The following is a 14,886-nucleotide window of genomic DNA, read 5'->3' as shown; positions in this document are numbered from 1 at the left end:
CCCCCTCTGCCGCCACATCACGTACTCTGCCGCCACATCACGTACCACATCATCTGGATTCTTTGTCTCGATCAGAAAAAGTAAGTCCAGGGAATAAGTTGCCTTGATTCCCAGAAGGCGTCGAACTGCCAGGTTCCCTTTCAATCCTCGGCAGTTCCAAAAGGCTGTATTCATGGCGGCTCCGGTGGCTTCTGGCCCACATGGTATAATTTTATATAAGTTCTATTATTGACTTATTTAAACTTATTTAATTTTTTAAACAAACATAGTATAAATGTAAAAGTCTCAACCTTTCCGTTCATGTTTATGTGAAACATCGCCTCCTTCTACTAAACCAAGGGATGTGTCTTTCAATCGTAAGCTTTTGTTCATTTCACATTCATTTCTTATGTGAAGCATCGCCTCTTTCTATCTCATTTCTCACCACCTTTAAGTATGCTTCTTCATATTGATTTATATACCTAAACATAAACAACCGTGAAACAAAAGGCGGTGTTGTTCCCTCTTTTGAAAGATTTAGTTTTTCGTGAAAACTTTTGTCACAACCACGTCTAGACTGTCTTCTCACTAGCGACACACAGTCGGTTATGGTTGCGATTCTTTACTCTCACAAGGTACTCCCCTGCACAGTTTTGATTTAATTCCGTCTTGTCTGGTAGCATCTCAAAATTTCGTTATTCCTCCAATTTTCTCTGTTCCTCCTGAGAAATTTCATATTTCTCACCTTTAGTTATCGTTGATTCATAAATTAGGAACGTTATGTAACCACATGATAATTAAATATCAAACCATGTGGATTGTAAATATCGCCTGTAAATTTTTCATATGAAAAATTATATTATAATGTAGAAAGTCTTTTTTCTTTGAACGTAAAAACATGAGAATTGGGTTGTAACGGATTGTTCATAGTAAAAGTGTTCATTCATTATGATGTGAGATTAATCTACTGACTCACCATCTCGCATATCGTATCTTTCATTTGATTTCCTTCTGCAACAGTAAGTAACGAGAAACAGAAAGTTTGAATTTTGTTATCCCTTTTGTTTTTACTTAAGTTCTCTGTTTGTGTTATGTTGAGGGTTAGTAATTTACTCCTGATTATAGAAGTTGAAAAGGTATGATAGCTTATTAGAAGGAGGGGAACAAAAAACGTGAAATCAATATACCGGAAGTGGGCAAAGTTATTGTGTCATGATGGAGACATTAAATTTTTGAATTTTTTTTTTTTTTTATATACATAACGCTAGGAAGTTCTGTTTTGAATGAATTTCACTCTTTATAATAGATAGAAACACAATTTGCTAACAGACTGGAATTCTGTTTCACGTTGATCACACCGTAAGTTGATGTTCCTCTCGCCACTGTTGCCTATTCTGATCGCTGGGTTTACAAAGGCCAACTTTCTTAATCAATAGCCTAAAAGGCATTTGATCTTCATTCTGAACCCCTCTGAGCCTGCATCATATCAGAACGTTGGTTAGTATTTTTACTGAATTAAAAAACAAGCATATCTTTCATGCCCATTGTTACGTCTGCTATTTTGTTTAGAGTGTAATTCTTATGTTTCCAATTCTTTTAGTCACCATATGTCCATTAAAATCTATCGCTGTTTTGACAAGCTATTGACATTACTATTATTATTATTATTATTTTTAAGAAAGATGTCTTAAGCATAATCAATTATGACGAGGTGAAGTGACGATAAGAAAGAAAATGCCAAATTTTAACAAGCATGGTAAATTTGGTTATTTTTAACTGTATTATAGTTTACAACATTGTAACAAATATTATTTTAATTGTGAAGGAAGAGCATTTGAATGTACATGTTTCAGGTTACAACCAATATAATATAAAACAAGTTTTTTAGAACATACAAACGGCGATGAGAAGGAATAAAGACAAGATGCTGAGGGATTGATAATTCAAGGAGGGGTACGAGAATGTTGTTTTAGTTTTCCGTTACATCATCTCAACGAATGGTCTGGCTACATGTAGATATGTTACATCATCGTCACAACATCAGAGTAACAACTACATCGATCGTGTAATTTTATGGTTTAGTTTTGGTCCACTTCAGATGGTTTATAGCCTATGGGGAAAGTGTGGAATCATTTTATTCTAATCAAAGGTGCTGATTATTCATGATCTTAGTATTTTTTGTTTGTTTAAAATCTTATACCAATAAACAAAATGCCTCTTCATTTTCAAAAGATGTCATTCTCCATTTAACCATACTAAAGATTTCTTCATCTTCAATGCTTGTGAGTTATTCCTCATATACGTCATGCTTCGATATATATCTTTAGTTAGGGTGTAGCCACCATCGCCCCACGGCTTCAAATCTCATAGCAGATAAGTCATTTTTCTCCGACTTTGTTGTTTACACACGTTCCTACTTTCTTCTTAGGCTAATAAATTGCCTCTTTGATTCAAAAGTTGTTATTCTCCATTTGTCATACCAAAGGATATTTTATCTTCAACCGGTTGAAAATCTTCATTTACATCATTCTTTCTTTATACATACTTAGTTGAGGTGTAGCCCCCACTCCTCTATTCACCATTGCCCCTCGGCTTCAAATTGTAGGTTAGACATTTTATCCGATTGTGTTTGTCACACAAGCTCCTACTTATTATGTTTATAGATTTATGGGTTTAGTGAGCAATCAATCACAGATTTGCTGAGCAATCAATCACATATTTGCTAAATGTCAGGAAAGATTGAGAAGTAGACATGTAATATGGCTTAATATTTCAAACGAAAGTAATAATAAATGTAAACCAATTTATTTGTATACTATATAGTTCAAATGTAAGAAAAATGATAAACTAGACGGGAAAAAAATTGTAACTAAATTCATTTTAAAGTATACTATTTTTTGTTCACACAGTCGAATAATTTTTTAAAAATCATTAGTGGAAGTGAGATTTTATATGTGATAAAAAAATAATGAGAGAACGTAGATCAAAGTATGTAAACTTTTAAAATAACTTCTTTTTTCTCTGTGGTAGTAGAATAGATTGTACGAAACTTTCAGCAAAAACTTTTTTTTTTTTTTCGACAAAACATTACTCAAACACAACTTTTTTTCTTGGAAACATTAATCCGCAGGGTAATATATACTCTGATCCCGTAAACGTGATTACTAAAAATTTATATTTGGACACACAATGGAAACTATAATTCTAATTTGAAAATTAATAACAAATAACCTGAACAAGAATAAATTATTTAGAAATATTATGATCTTAATAGTAAATAATATTTAAGTTTGTACTTTTAAAATCATTTAAGATACATATATATAAGGATATATGATATATAAAGGAAAAAAGAGGGACCAAGTTTGCAATACTAATTACAGATTTATATTCTTATATCCAGCAATAAATTAGAATAATAGCAAATTAATAATGTTATTTCACTTAAAATTTTAATTTCCACTTTTATATATAATAGCAAAGGGTCAGTTTAAATCTAACGGATGAGATTATTTTTGTTATCACATCTAACGGTTTAGATTTATTAATGATCTGAAAAGTTGCAAGCTTTTAATCTAAGAGTTGTGTTTCTTCGTCGTATCCTCCGATACCTATGTTCGCACCTGCTAGTTTCACACCTTTTTATTTTACACATTTTTGTTTATATAAAGTTGCAAAATTTTGATCGAACAATTGTGTTTCTTCGTCATACCCACAGCTTTCAATGTTCGCACCTATTAGTTTTTTCACACCTTTTTTTTACACCTCTTTGTTTATATTATAGACTTTTATGGACTTCTAAACAAGTTTTGAGTTATTGATTTTCTGAGTATTATTTCAAGCTTATGAATTAATAAAAAAAAATCAAAGAATCGTTTTTTTGTATTGATTCATTCATCTTCGTTAAAATTTAGAATGTTTTATTTATTAACATGCATCATTCATCTCTTCAATGTATTTTTTATTGGGTTTGTCACTTGGGTTATATATAGATTTATGGTATCTAACAGAGGTTGGTTAAAATATAAACCTATGATTTTAGAACAAAGTTAAAATGAAATTCATCTTCGTTAAAATTTGGAATATTTTATTTATTGACCCTCATCGTTCATCTCTTCACGATATTTTTTATTAGGTTTGTCACTTAGATTATATATAGATTTATCATGTATGGTATAAATATAAACCTATGTATAAACCTATGATTTTAGAATAAAGTTGAAGTGAAACTCCAACTTTACGTATAAAATTATGATTTTAGAACGGTTAGATATCAATCAAAATTTGCTTTATTTCTCTAACCTTTGGACGGAAAATATTGTTTAAATAAATATGTGAGTTGTCTTTACACCTTAAAATTGATATTGTGTTTTATATAATATTAGCAATTGATCCGCGCTACGTGCGGGAGTTAGATGAAGGTGTATTTCGGGTTTTTTTTTGTATATTATTTTTTGGTTATGTAAATTCATCTTTATTTCTGTTTTTGTATTTGATTTGGGTGTTTATGTTGTTTGTTGCATATTTTTTTTAAAAAAGTAGGTTTGGCAGTAAGTATAATTTTGAAACGACCGACATTTTCTTTTTTTTTGCAAATAATAAATAATAATATAATATAATAAATAACTACAACTAGTGGTCCCATACCCACTAGCCACCTAACTACAATCACAACCAACAGTGGAAAACAATAATCATAATGTCACAAAATTCAATAATCAAATAGCAGAAATCATAGAACCAGCAACCTAGCAATGTTCTAGTGACTCAACTCTAGCAACCTAGCAAGTCAGACAACATCAAACCGAGTCCCTAGAACATCAACCTCTTCATTGCCTTGATTCCACGATCACACTTTGCCTTTACCTGCACCACAAACACATATTGTAATGCATGAGTATTTTATAAACACTCAGTAAGGCAATCCTCCCATCTACTGGGCTATACACACAAGCAATAGAGTATCAATAACCAACACACAACAATCAACAAACGACAAGTAACAAACCAGGACCCAGCATCGACCGACGCCAACATGCATTGACCGATTCCAAATGGGGAAGCATCGATCGACACAGAAGCTGCATCGACCGATGCAAGTGTAACTTGCATCGACCGATACCCAATCCGCATCCTACTCCTGAGCCAACCGCACCCTACTCGGAAGATCTGCTCTATCTACTGCTTCCAAACCCAACGGTTCCTGTGAAACAGCACACAGACTCAAAGCACTGATCTCCCCTGCCAGAGACTCCATCTCCTACTCCTGAGCCGAAGCTACCCTCTTCCGACTCAGAGCGTCTGCAACCGTGTTAGCCTTACCAGGATGATAGGCTATCTCCAAATCATAATCCGCCACAAGCTCCATCCACCGCCTCTGTCTCAAATTCAGCTCAGGCTGAGTGAATATATACTTCAGGCTCTTATGATCTGTAAACACATGTAACTTTGCACCATAAAGATAAGATCTCCAAATCTTCAGGGCAAAAACTACAACACCCATCTCCAAATCATGAGTAGGATAGTTGCCTTCATGCACCCGCAACTGCCGCGATGCGTAGGCAATCACCTTCCCATGCTGCATCAGAACACACCCCAAACCAACTCTTGATGCATCCGTATAAACCATATAGGGTTCTCTCTGCTCAGGCAAAGCCAACACTGGCGCAGTAGTCAACATCTCCTTCAGGCTTGCAAAGCCTTCCCCACACTCTTCCGACCAGACAAAAGGAACATCCTTCCCTGTCAACTTAGTCATCAGACGTACTCTGCTCGCAAACCCCTGCACAAATCTCCTGTAGTATCCTGCCAATCCAAGGAAACTCCTGATCTCTGTGGCATTCTGCGGGCTAGACCAATCTCTGATAGCCTGAATCTTCTCTGGATCTACAGAAACCCCCTCTACAGAAACAATGTGACCCAGAAAGCCCATCTCACGCTGCTAAAAACTATACTTGCTCAACTTGGCAAACAACTTCTGCTCCCGCGGCTTCTCCATAACTGCCCTCAAATGCACTACATGCTCCTCAGGACTCTTAGAATAAACCAGGATATCGTCGATGAAAATGATGACAGACACATTCAGAAACTCCTGAAACACGCTGTTCATCAATCTCATTAATGCTGCTGGCGCGTTAGTCAACCCGAAAGGCATCACCACAAACTCATAGTGCCCATACCTCATTCTGAAAGCAGTCTTCCTCACATCTGCCTCATCTATCGGTATTTGATGATAACTCGATGCCAGATCTACCTTGGAGAACCAAGTAGCACCCCTCAACTGATCCAACAACTCATCGATCCTAGGAAGAGGGTACTCATTCTTCACAGTGACCCGGTTCAAACCCCGATAATCAATACACAACCTGAAACTCCCATCCTTCTATTTAACAAACAACACCGGCGCTCTCCACGGTGATACATTAGAACGTATGAATCCCTTGCTCCATAAATTCTCTAGTTACTTCCTCAGTTCAACTAAACAAATACTCAAGTATGCCGACATCAACTCACCGCCACCTGAATATCAACCCTCTTGTTCCTCCAAGAACCTCTAGTAACTTGCCAGTTAGGGAAACTTCCACAAGTTAGCTTATTCCTTCCGCTTGGCAATTCTCCACAGCAAATCATCAATACGAACGTAATAAAACAAACAAGTACCATACGTTCGCATATTCTGATTCACCGCTTCAAATGCTTTGCAGGCCGCTAACTCAAACCACTTGACTTATTCCCTCCAACAAGCTTACCAAAACCTTGAATCTAGCAACCCTGTCCATCTCCAATGAACTTCATCCAACATCGTCGCAACGATTAGTTTATCCTCCCATGAAGGCTTCTCGTGAGCTTATGTACCTGGCAACCATGCCCTTGCCGGCTCATATCTGCTGCAGCTCTCCTTCCCGGGACTCCAGCACCACCGGCCACTCAATCCTGGCACATCAGCCACACATTCTTGACCGCTCCGGCCATAAAACCCTAGCCCACCGGCCAACATAATCTTACAATCCAAGATTAAACCATCATCACTCTCGAGGTCTACATTCCGTCGTTATGTTCATACTCACGTTCTATACATTGCTTGCTCCCAACTCTTCCTCTCTTAGGTCGCAACCTTTGAGCCATACCGATCTCACTCTCATACCAGCGTCTTCGAGTTATACCGTCTCACTCTTGGACCACAATCCTCAAGATCTCGGTATCAGGGGAACTACTCATCCCCTCAGGGGAACATCATCCCCTCTGCCACTCTCGGAGCCCTGTCCATGCACCTGGCAACCATGCCCTTGCCGGCTCATATCTGCTGCAGCTCTCCTTCCCGGGACTCCAGCACCACCGGCCACTCAATCCTGGCACATCAGCCACACATTCTTGACCGCTCCGGCCATAAAACCCTAGCCCACCGGCCAACATAATCCTCCAGCTCTTACCATAAGGTGGAAAGTCCTCAACATCTGCAGCCCTCGGCTGCACCCCGCCACATGCGGTACAACTGGAGCCTGCACTGGTACCCCTCTCGGTAACCGCTCTAACAGCACGTCAATAGATCCGCCAAGCAATCATCTTGACCCTGGGCTCCACCTGCTGCAACCCCACACCTAGGTTCCCAGCACCCCCGACATGCTCACCGGCTAACCCCCTCTGGTCCCTCCTGATACGCTTGCGACTCTCTGATGTACCTCCTCGTGGAACTCTGGACCACACACTCGCTGGCCTCGTGACCCGCCCGACAATGACCACGACCACGACCAACAACTCAAACACCTTAACCACTGATCTTTCAAAAACAGAGGCTAACAAGCATAAACAAATCAATACCACACAAAGAAACATAACGATAACTCACCGTGGAATCTCATTGAAGGCTCGAAGAGAATGTTCTAGGACCCCATTCCACATACAATTGACTAACTCACATAATCAATCAAGACATGCAATCCCAAACATCACAACAGACACCTAGTGAACCCAAACCTAGAACCGTAAGGGCTCTGATACCAAAATGAAACGACCGACCTTTTTTCTTTTTTTGCAAATAATAAATAATAAATAATAATATAATATAATATATAACTACAACTAGTGGTCCCATATCCACTAGCCACCTAACCACAATCACAACTAACAGCGGAAAACAATACCAATAAATATCCAATAATAACCAAATAATAACCAATAATCATAATGTCACGATATTCAATAATAAATAATAATATAATATAATAAATAACTACAACTAGTGGTCCCATATCCACTAGCCACCTAACCACAATCACAACCAGCAGCGGAAAACAATACCAATAAATATCCAATAATAACCAATAATCATAATGTCACAATATTCAATAATCAAATAGCAGAAATCATAGAACCAGCAATCTAGCAATGTTCTAATGACTCAACTCTAGCAACCTAGCAAGCCAGACAACATCAAAGCGAGTCCCTAAAACATCCTTCTCTTCATTGCCTTGATTCCATGATCACACTTTGCCTTTACCTGCACCACAAACACATATTGTAATGCATGAGTATTTTATAAACACTCAGTAAGGCAATCCTCCCATCTACTGGGCTATACACACAAGCAATAGAGTATCAATAACCAACACACAACAATCAACAAACAACAAGTAACAAACCAGGACCCAGCATCGACCGACGCCAACATGCATCGACCGTTGCCAAATGGGGAAGCATCGATCGACACAGAAGCTGCATCGACCGATGCAAGTGTAACTTGCATCGACCGATACCCAATCCGCATCGACCGACGCATGCTCGACGTAACACAAAAACCCTAGAGTTTTACGCACCGTCCTCGCACTTGCATCGATCGACGAAGTTATGCATCGATCGATGCAACGTCGAGCATCGTGTTTTCCCCGAAGCTTCTCGCCGGATCTTTGTTCCTACAACCACAAAACACGATTCCCAAGCCACAAGAAAGCTTCCTAACGTCCATAGCAACGATCTAACAAGTCTAACATCACACAACAAACAGATTAAAGAGCTCTCTAGCTTAGATAAGGCATGGTCATGTACTTACCTTTGCCACAGAAGAATCTGAACCTCAAAAAACCAAGAACAAGCTCCTAGGAACCTCCTACAACGATCCCAGCTACATATCTCACCAAGAAATGCCACAAATCTCCAGAAATCACCAAGAACGCTCAAGAACGGTTTTCTCTCTTTTCTTTCTCTCAAAATCGGCTACCCACGACTAATGAGACAAAAGAACGATTCCAGGGTTTTCTTTTCCCCTTTGCCCAAAACGCAGCGTTTGACTTAAGTCAAAACGCACAAAATTGAGCCAGCATCGACCGATGCTCCAACTGCATCGATCGATACACATCCCAAACCGGGATTTCCGGTTCACAGATGTTACAAAATTTGAGATTATCTTATGTGTTTTTTAAATGTTTTTTTAAATAATTATGATGAGAAGTTAACATTGTATACTTAAAGTTGTTGTTTTGTTGTAGTTGTTAGTTGTGATTAATGTATTATTATTTGTCATTTTGTCATTGTCTAGTATTTGGCCTGTGCTTAGTGCATGAGTTTAATTAGGGTGTGAGATGTGTTTTTTTGGTGGATATTTATAAAGTGTTTTATTATTTTCTCTTTATATATTGGTTGCTATTTTTTTGGTGGTTTTGTTTCTTTTTTAAATGGTAATTTTGGCTTTCTTGCTTGTTTTTCTTGCATTAAGTACAATCTACTCTGTAGTTTTACATTTTTATTTTATATTAGTTATGTTTATTTTAAAATTTGGTTTTGTTTTTCAGTTATTTAAATTGCATATTTGTAGATTATGATGTATAAGTTCATTTCTGGATGTAATTGTATTTTTTTCCTGTTATCCGTTTGTTTTTTTTGTGATTGTGTTGTAAAGTTTGTAAGTTAGTAATATTTTGTAAGGTTATATATATATATATATATTTTGCATTGATTGGACCCAAACATCCGTTTAAGCCTTTAAAAGTAGTGGTGTTTTGGGTCTAGATCAGGTTTTATTGATTTGAGGATGTATTTGTCCTTTTGGGAAATAGCCCGTGTCTTGTAGTTGTGTTTTTTCATCTTTGTCGTCTACCGGTTGTTGGACGGAATGGTGTGTATCAATATTTCGATCTTAAGGATAGTAGTAGGCTTGTAGATCTTATTTTGATGGGCGTTCTTCTTTTTAAAGCATTCATTGTGTCGATATAGAAAACTTTAATTTTTTTTGGCGTCTTTGGGAAGATTTTGTCTTGGCTTTGCATCGGTGGTGGATAATTGGTGCTCCCCTGGTTAGTTCGTTGACCGTCTGTGTTAATTGGTTAGTTGTATTTAGGATTATTTTTTATTGTTTATTTTTTATGTAAATTTGGTTTTTCTTTTTATTACGGGGCTCGTTAGTTTGGTTTGTTTGTTATTTATTAGTGTTTTTTCAGTTTTAAATGGTTTTTTTTTGGATTAAGTATAATCTATTGAATAGTTTGGTTTTAAATTTCTCTGAGATTGGGTTTATTTACAAAAATTGGTTGTGTTTAGGTTTAGTCTTATTTGAAATTTTTGTTTGTATAGTATAAGTTGATGTGTGGCTGTAGACATTAATGCTACATATTTTAATATTTTGTCATACATTTTTTGGATTTTTTATTGCATTATCCGATACGTTGTTGTAATCTGTCGTAAGTTTATTTTGGTTTGGCAATTAATTGTGTAAGGATTGTTTGTGAATGGTTTAGTGATTGTGTTATTTGGATATGGTTTAGTGATTGTGTTAACCAATTTGTTTGGTTTAGCATTATAAAGTTTATTAAAACTGTGATTTCAAAAAGTTCACATCGTTCAGAAATGTTTCAGGTGGCGCGGCTCCGGCGACTCCGTCCACATCTTTTATGTCTCCCAATTCATGCAGATGATCTTTCCTCTCCGGAGCTCAAAGACCTTCAAGCCTCTCGCATATCTCGATCTCAAAGGAGGCAAATGGTACTCACACATCTAACTCATTTTACATTTGCTTCTCTACTGAAATCGGATCCGTAATTTTGAAATTCCGGTCTTGAAACCAGTGATTGTAGTGTTTTCTGATTCAAAAAATCTTTAATTTGAAAAGTTTGGTAATTGTAGAATGAGTGGATTCCATGAGGTTGAGCTCAAAGTTCGTGACTATGAATTGGATATGTTTGGTGTTGTGAACAATGTTGTTTATGCAAACATGTTGGACGGTTAGTTTTAATGTTGCTGCTTTATATTGTTGAGAGACTGTTCATACACTTGTGGATTTAGTTTTCAGTATTGGAACATCTTGCCACTAAGTTTAGATTCTTGTTTGTAAATTATTAGTCGCTTCAAATTGTGTTGTTAAATTAGAGTTTTAGAATACCTTATTGACAGACTTTGTCAATGCATTATCCTAGTTTATTCCTTTTTTGCGTCTTAAATAATCTAATTGGAACATTGTGAATGTGGTTGAATAAGTGTGACAATATCTTGCTATAAAATTGAATAGTTTAATTCAGTTGTCATGTTGTTGCTTCAGATTGTGTCAAAGAGAAGTTTCAGATGTTATGCTTGACAGAATCTGGAATACATGATCAAAGTTATTTTTTTTTATGAAACGTGTTAAACAGATAATGAAGGTGGAGAGAGACGTTTGAAGTGGCAGAGAGGATTAGTGGAGAATAATTTGTTTTAGGGTAACTAAAACATGTGTTAATAATAATTTGGATCTTTAAAGTGATTTGGCCCAAAAGATTAGAAAATGTTTAGTGGGTAAATTAGAAAAAATTGGCCTAATTAAAAAGAAGGAGTTGCTGATGTGGCAGCACTAGGAGTGAGTAAAGGTAACTTTATATATATAGAATGTGTTTTTATTTATTTTTGACAACTTACATTGCCAATGCTTACATTTTGGACGGTTAGATAAAAAATGTTTTTGGCATTGCTTGTGTTCTTATAATCTTATGTTAAATTTGGTTAAACAACTTATCAATATTGTTTATATAATATTGCAATGCCAATGTCATCAAACGGATAATATTTTGTTTTTTTCATTTTTTTTTGTTGTATTGTTAATTGCATGATATCTTTGTTAGAGTAACTATTTTATCAAGTCCGGTGAAGTTTTTTTATTTTCGTTACCAATCAGTCATGATGATATGTAGTGATGATAGAGATATCAATATGTCAAAAAAAATTTAGTTGCCTACTATTATGAATAGATTTAAATTTCAAGCTTGTAATAAGTTTTTTTTTAATGTAAGACTTCCATTGGATATAAGACCATCATTATCGGTCATACTTATAAAAATGTATTAAGAATAAATTAGGATTAAATTTTAAGACATCCTATGATTTGAGGATGTAAAATGTCTCTGCCTAGACATTATTTCTTCTGTTCAAACATCTAAAGACACCATTATTTATTTTTTTATTTTTATTTTTAAAGACATTTATCGTAGATGACCAGTGGAGATGCTCTAAATGATCCAGGTTAGTTACCATTAATTTGTAAGACAAGTTTGTTTGAAATTTAGATTTAATTTAATTTCTTTTACTTTCTGGCTGCCAAACATTTTCATAATATATAGAAGCGTTTCAAATGAGCATGGAAATAGAGAGTGCCAAAGAAAAAAAATAGACGTATTCGTAAATTGTAGCATATTCTTTCTCCTTGATGTTGCTTTTGGCATTGCTTGTGTTCCTATAATCTTATGTTAAATTTGGTTGATTGTGTAGAGTTGTCTTATTAGTTTTATGGGATTAATGATTCACTGTGTTTGAAATATATGTTATGGAAAAAATAGTAAGGCTTTGTATCAAAAAAAGTTTATTAGATTTATCTAAAAGGAAAAAACATGAATCTTCTCTATTCATTAATGGGCGGTAGCTAGAAGTTTATTTCATATTTCCAATGGTAGCTTTGTTTTTCAAATAAAGCAAAAGAATGGTAATGTTAGGAGTCAAAAATAGCGGTTTGGAAATGTTGAATTCTTTTGAGTTTTGACTCTATAGGAACATCAATATTAGTTGAAATGCCAACTGACAAATAATACCATTAGAGGGACAAAAATGAAAAGAGAAAAATTAAAGAAAATAAATTCGTAAATTGAAATTAAAAAGTGTTACAGTTAGAGAATTATAATCGTTTTCATTCAAAAAAGTTGTTTAATAATATTAGTCATATTTCAAGTCTTTATGTTCATCTGCGGCAACGCACGAATCGACTTCATAGTATATATTAATATATATATATATATATATATATATATATATAGAAAAATGTAAAAGAAAAAGCATAATTATTGTCTATGTTCTAGCAGCGACTACCTTGGCTTTGGCAAGATTCCAAAAACGAAAATTTCACCAAAAAGGAAACAAAAGCTTGCTAGCCACGCCTCTATCTCTCTTTTAAGGTAAGAGAAGATATATGGTGGAGAGAGTGAGAGACTCCACAATAATTTTTGGTTTCTTGGTGTTGTTATCTGCAATAATGTCTCGGCTTTTCTCCAAGCTCTCTACCCTCGTACGCTCTTGCTTGCTTTCTGGCTTTTTGTTCAATTTTCTAATCTCTTTTGCTTGTATTTTCTTAGATTATATGGTTTCGTTTCTAATTTTTGTACTTTAGATTAGATAGATAAGGATCGGAGGGTAACGAGGGTTTGAGATTTAGATCTATTCTTTAGAGATTTGAGAATTGACGTTTATGTTTGCTTAAACTTGGCAGATTCACAAGAGGAGCGTTCGTTCGTTTTCATCCTCCACGACCGGCCCATGTGCTTCGATTGCCTGCATTGTAAAACCCTCACCGGACGGCGGCCTCCTCGGACATCTCCTGTTATTCAACATAGGAGCTTCCAAGTTAGTCAGTACGGACAGCTCATTTCCCATTGAGCTTTTTGACGGGAAGTTGGTAGGAGCTTCGCATGGATGGGGACTTTTCTCCGATAGAAGAGATCGGTCGGTACTTATCAGCGACTTCCTAAACCCTTACGCTTCCAAGTCAAAACCAGAGATCATTCACCTACCTTTTTTCACTGCAATGTGCAATGGCCAAACCGAAGTCGTGTGCAACGTGGCCATGTCCTCTTCTCCTCCTGATCAAGACGACCAAGATTGGGTCGTTGGCATCAAGTTCTTGGGTAGACAGCTGAGTCTCTGCAGGCCCCGTCGTGACCTGCGTTGGACTAACATCCTAGCACCTTTTGAGTCATGGGATAGCTCAAAACTTATGTATTCCAAGAAAGACCAAAGGTTCTATTTGCTTGCTCCTGGAGGCAACTACTTATGCTCCTGGGATCTCAACTTTAAGGAAGACAAGAAGCCTAAGTTCCATGAGTTGGTGTTGCACAACCTTCCCGACATGCCACGTTCTCACTGGAAGCAATTGGATTCCTACTGCAGGGAGGATCATTGGGTGGAGTCACCTTCCGGTGAAAGTTTCCTTGTCAAATGGTAAGCTAAGTATAGTTTTTAGATATTATTATTACGGAATTTTCTGAAACAAAAAAACTAAACACCCATTTGGCTTGTAACGTGTATGCAGGTTCTGTGAATACTCCCCTAAAAACTCAAGTAAATGGTGCAAGTCACCGATAGTAATGGTGTTCAGAGAGGAAGAGACAAAAGATGGAAGGAAAAACATGCGTTACACAGACGACATTGGAGATCTGTGCATTTTCATTTCAAAGGGAGAGGATTTCTGCGTCAAGGCGAGCTCTTGCCCTGGTCTCCACGCTAACTCCATCTGTTTGCATGGCCGTGTGTTTGCAACGGTCAATCTCACGGAAAGAACCTATGGCTGCTACGAATATCCTCAAGGCACACCAAGCAGGATTCCTTATTCACCCTACTGGCTTCCTCCGTTTTCTCCTTAGCCCTCTGTTTGCTTCATTGAATCATTGGTGATTGGTCTTATGGTGT

General features: G+C 36.5%; 1 protein-coding gene across 1 annotated transcript; it reads left to right on the top strand.

The window, feature by feature from the left end:
* Positions 13,406 to 14,880, top strand: LOC104757360. The gene is made up of 3 exons (XM_010480092.1): positions 13,406 to 13,489; positions 13,691 to 14,418; positions 14,510 to 14,880. The coding sequence occupies exons 1-3, from the start codon at positions 13,457 to 13,459 to the stop codon at positions 14,838 to 14,840; spliced, it is 1,092 nt and encodes a 363-aa protein (XP_010478394.1). The 5' UTR covers positions 13,406 to 13,456; the 3' UTR covers positions 14,841 to 14,880.

This window comes from Camelina sativa, chromosome 17, assembly GCF_000633955.1.
Source record: "Camelina sativa cultivar DH55 chromosome 17, Cs, whole genome shotgun sequence".
Taxonomy (NCBI): Eukaryota; Viridiplantae; Streptophyta; class Magnoliopsida; order Brassicales; family Brassicaceae; genus Camelina; species Camelina sativa.
The sequence above is the reverse complement of the archived record's forward strand: the minus strand, read 5'-3'. Positions and strand labels throughout refer to the sequence as shown.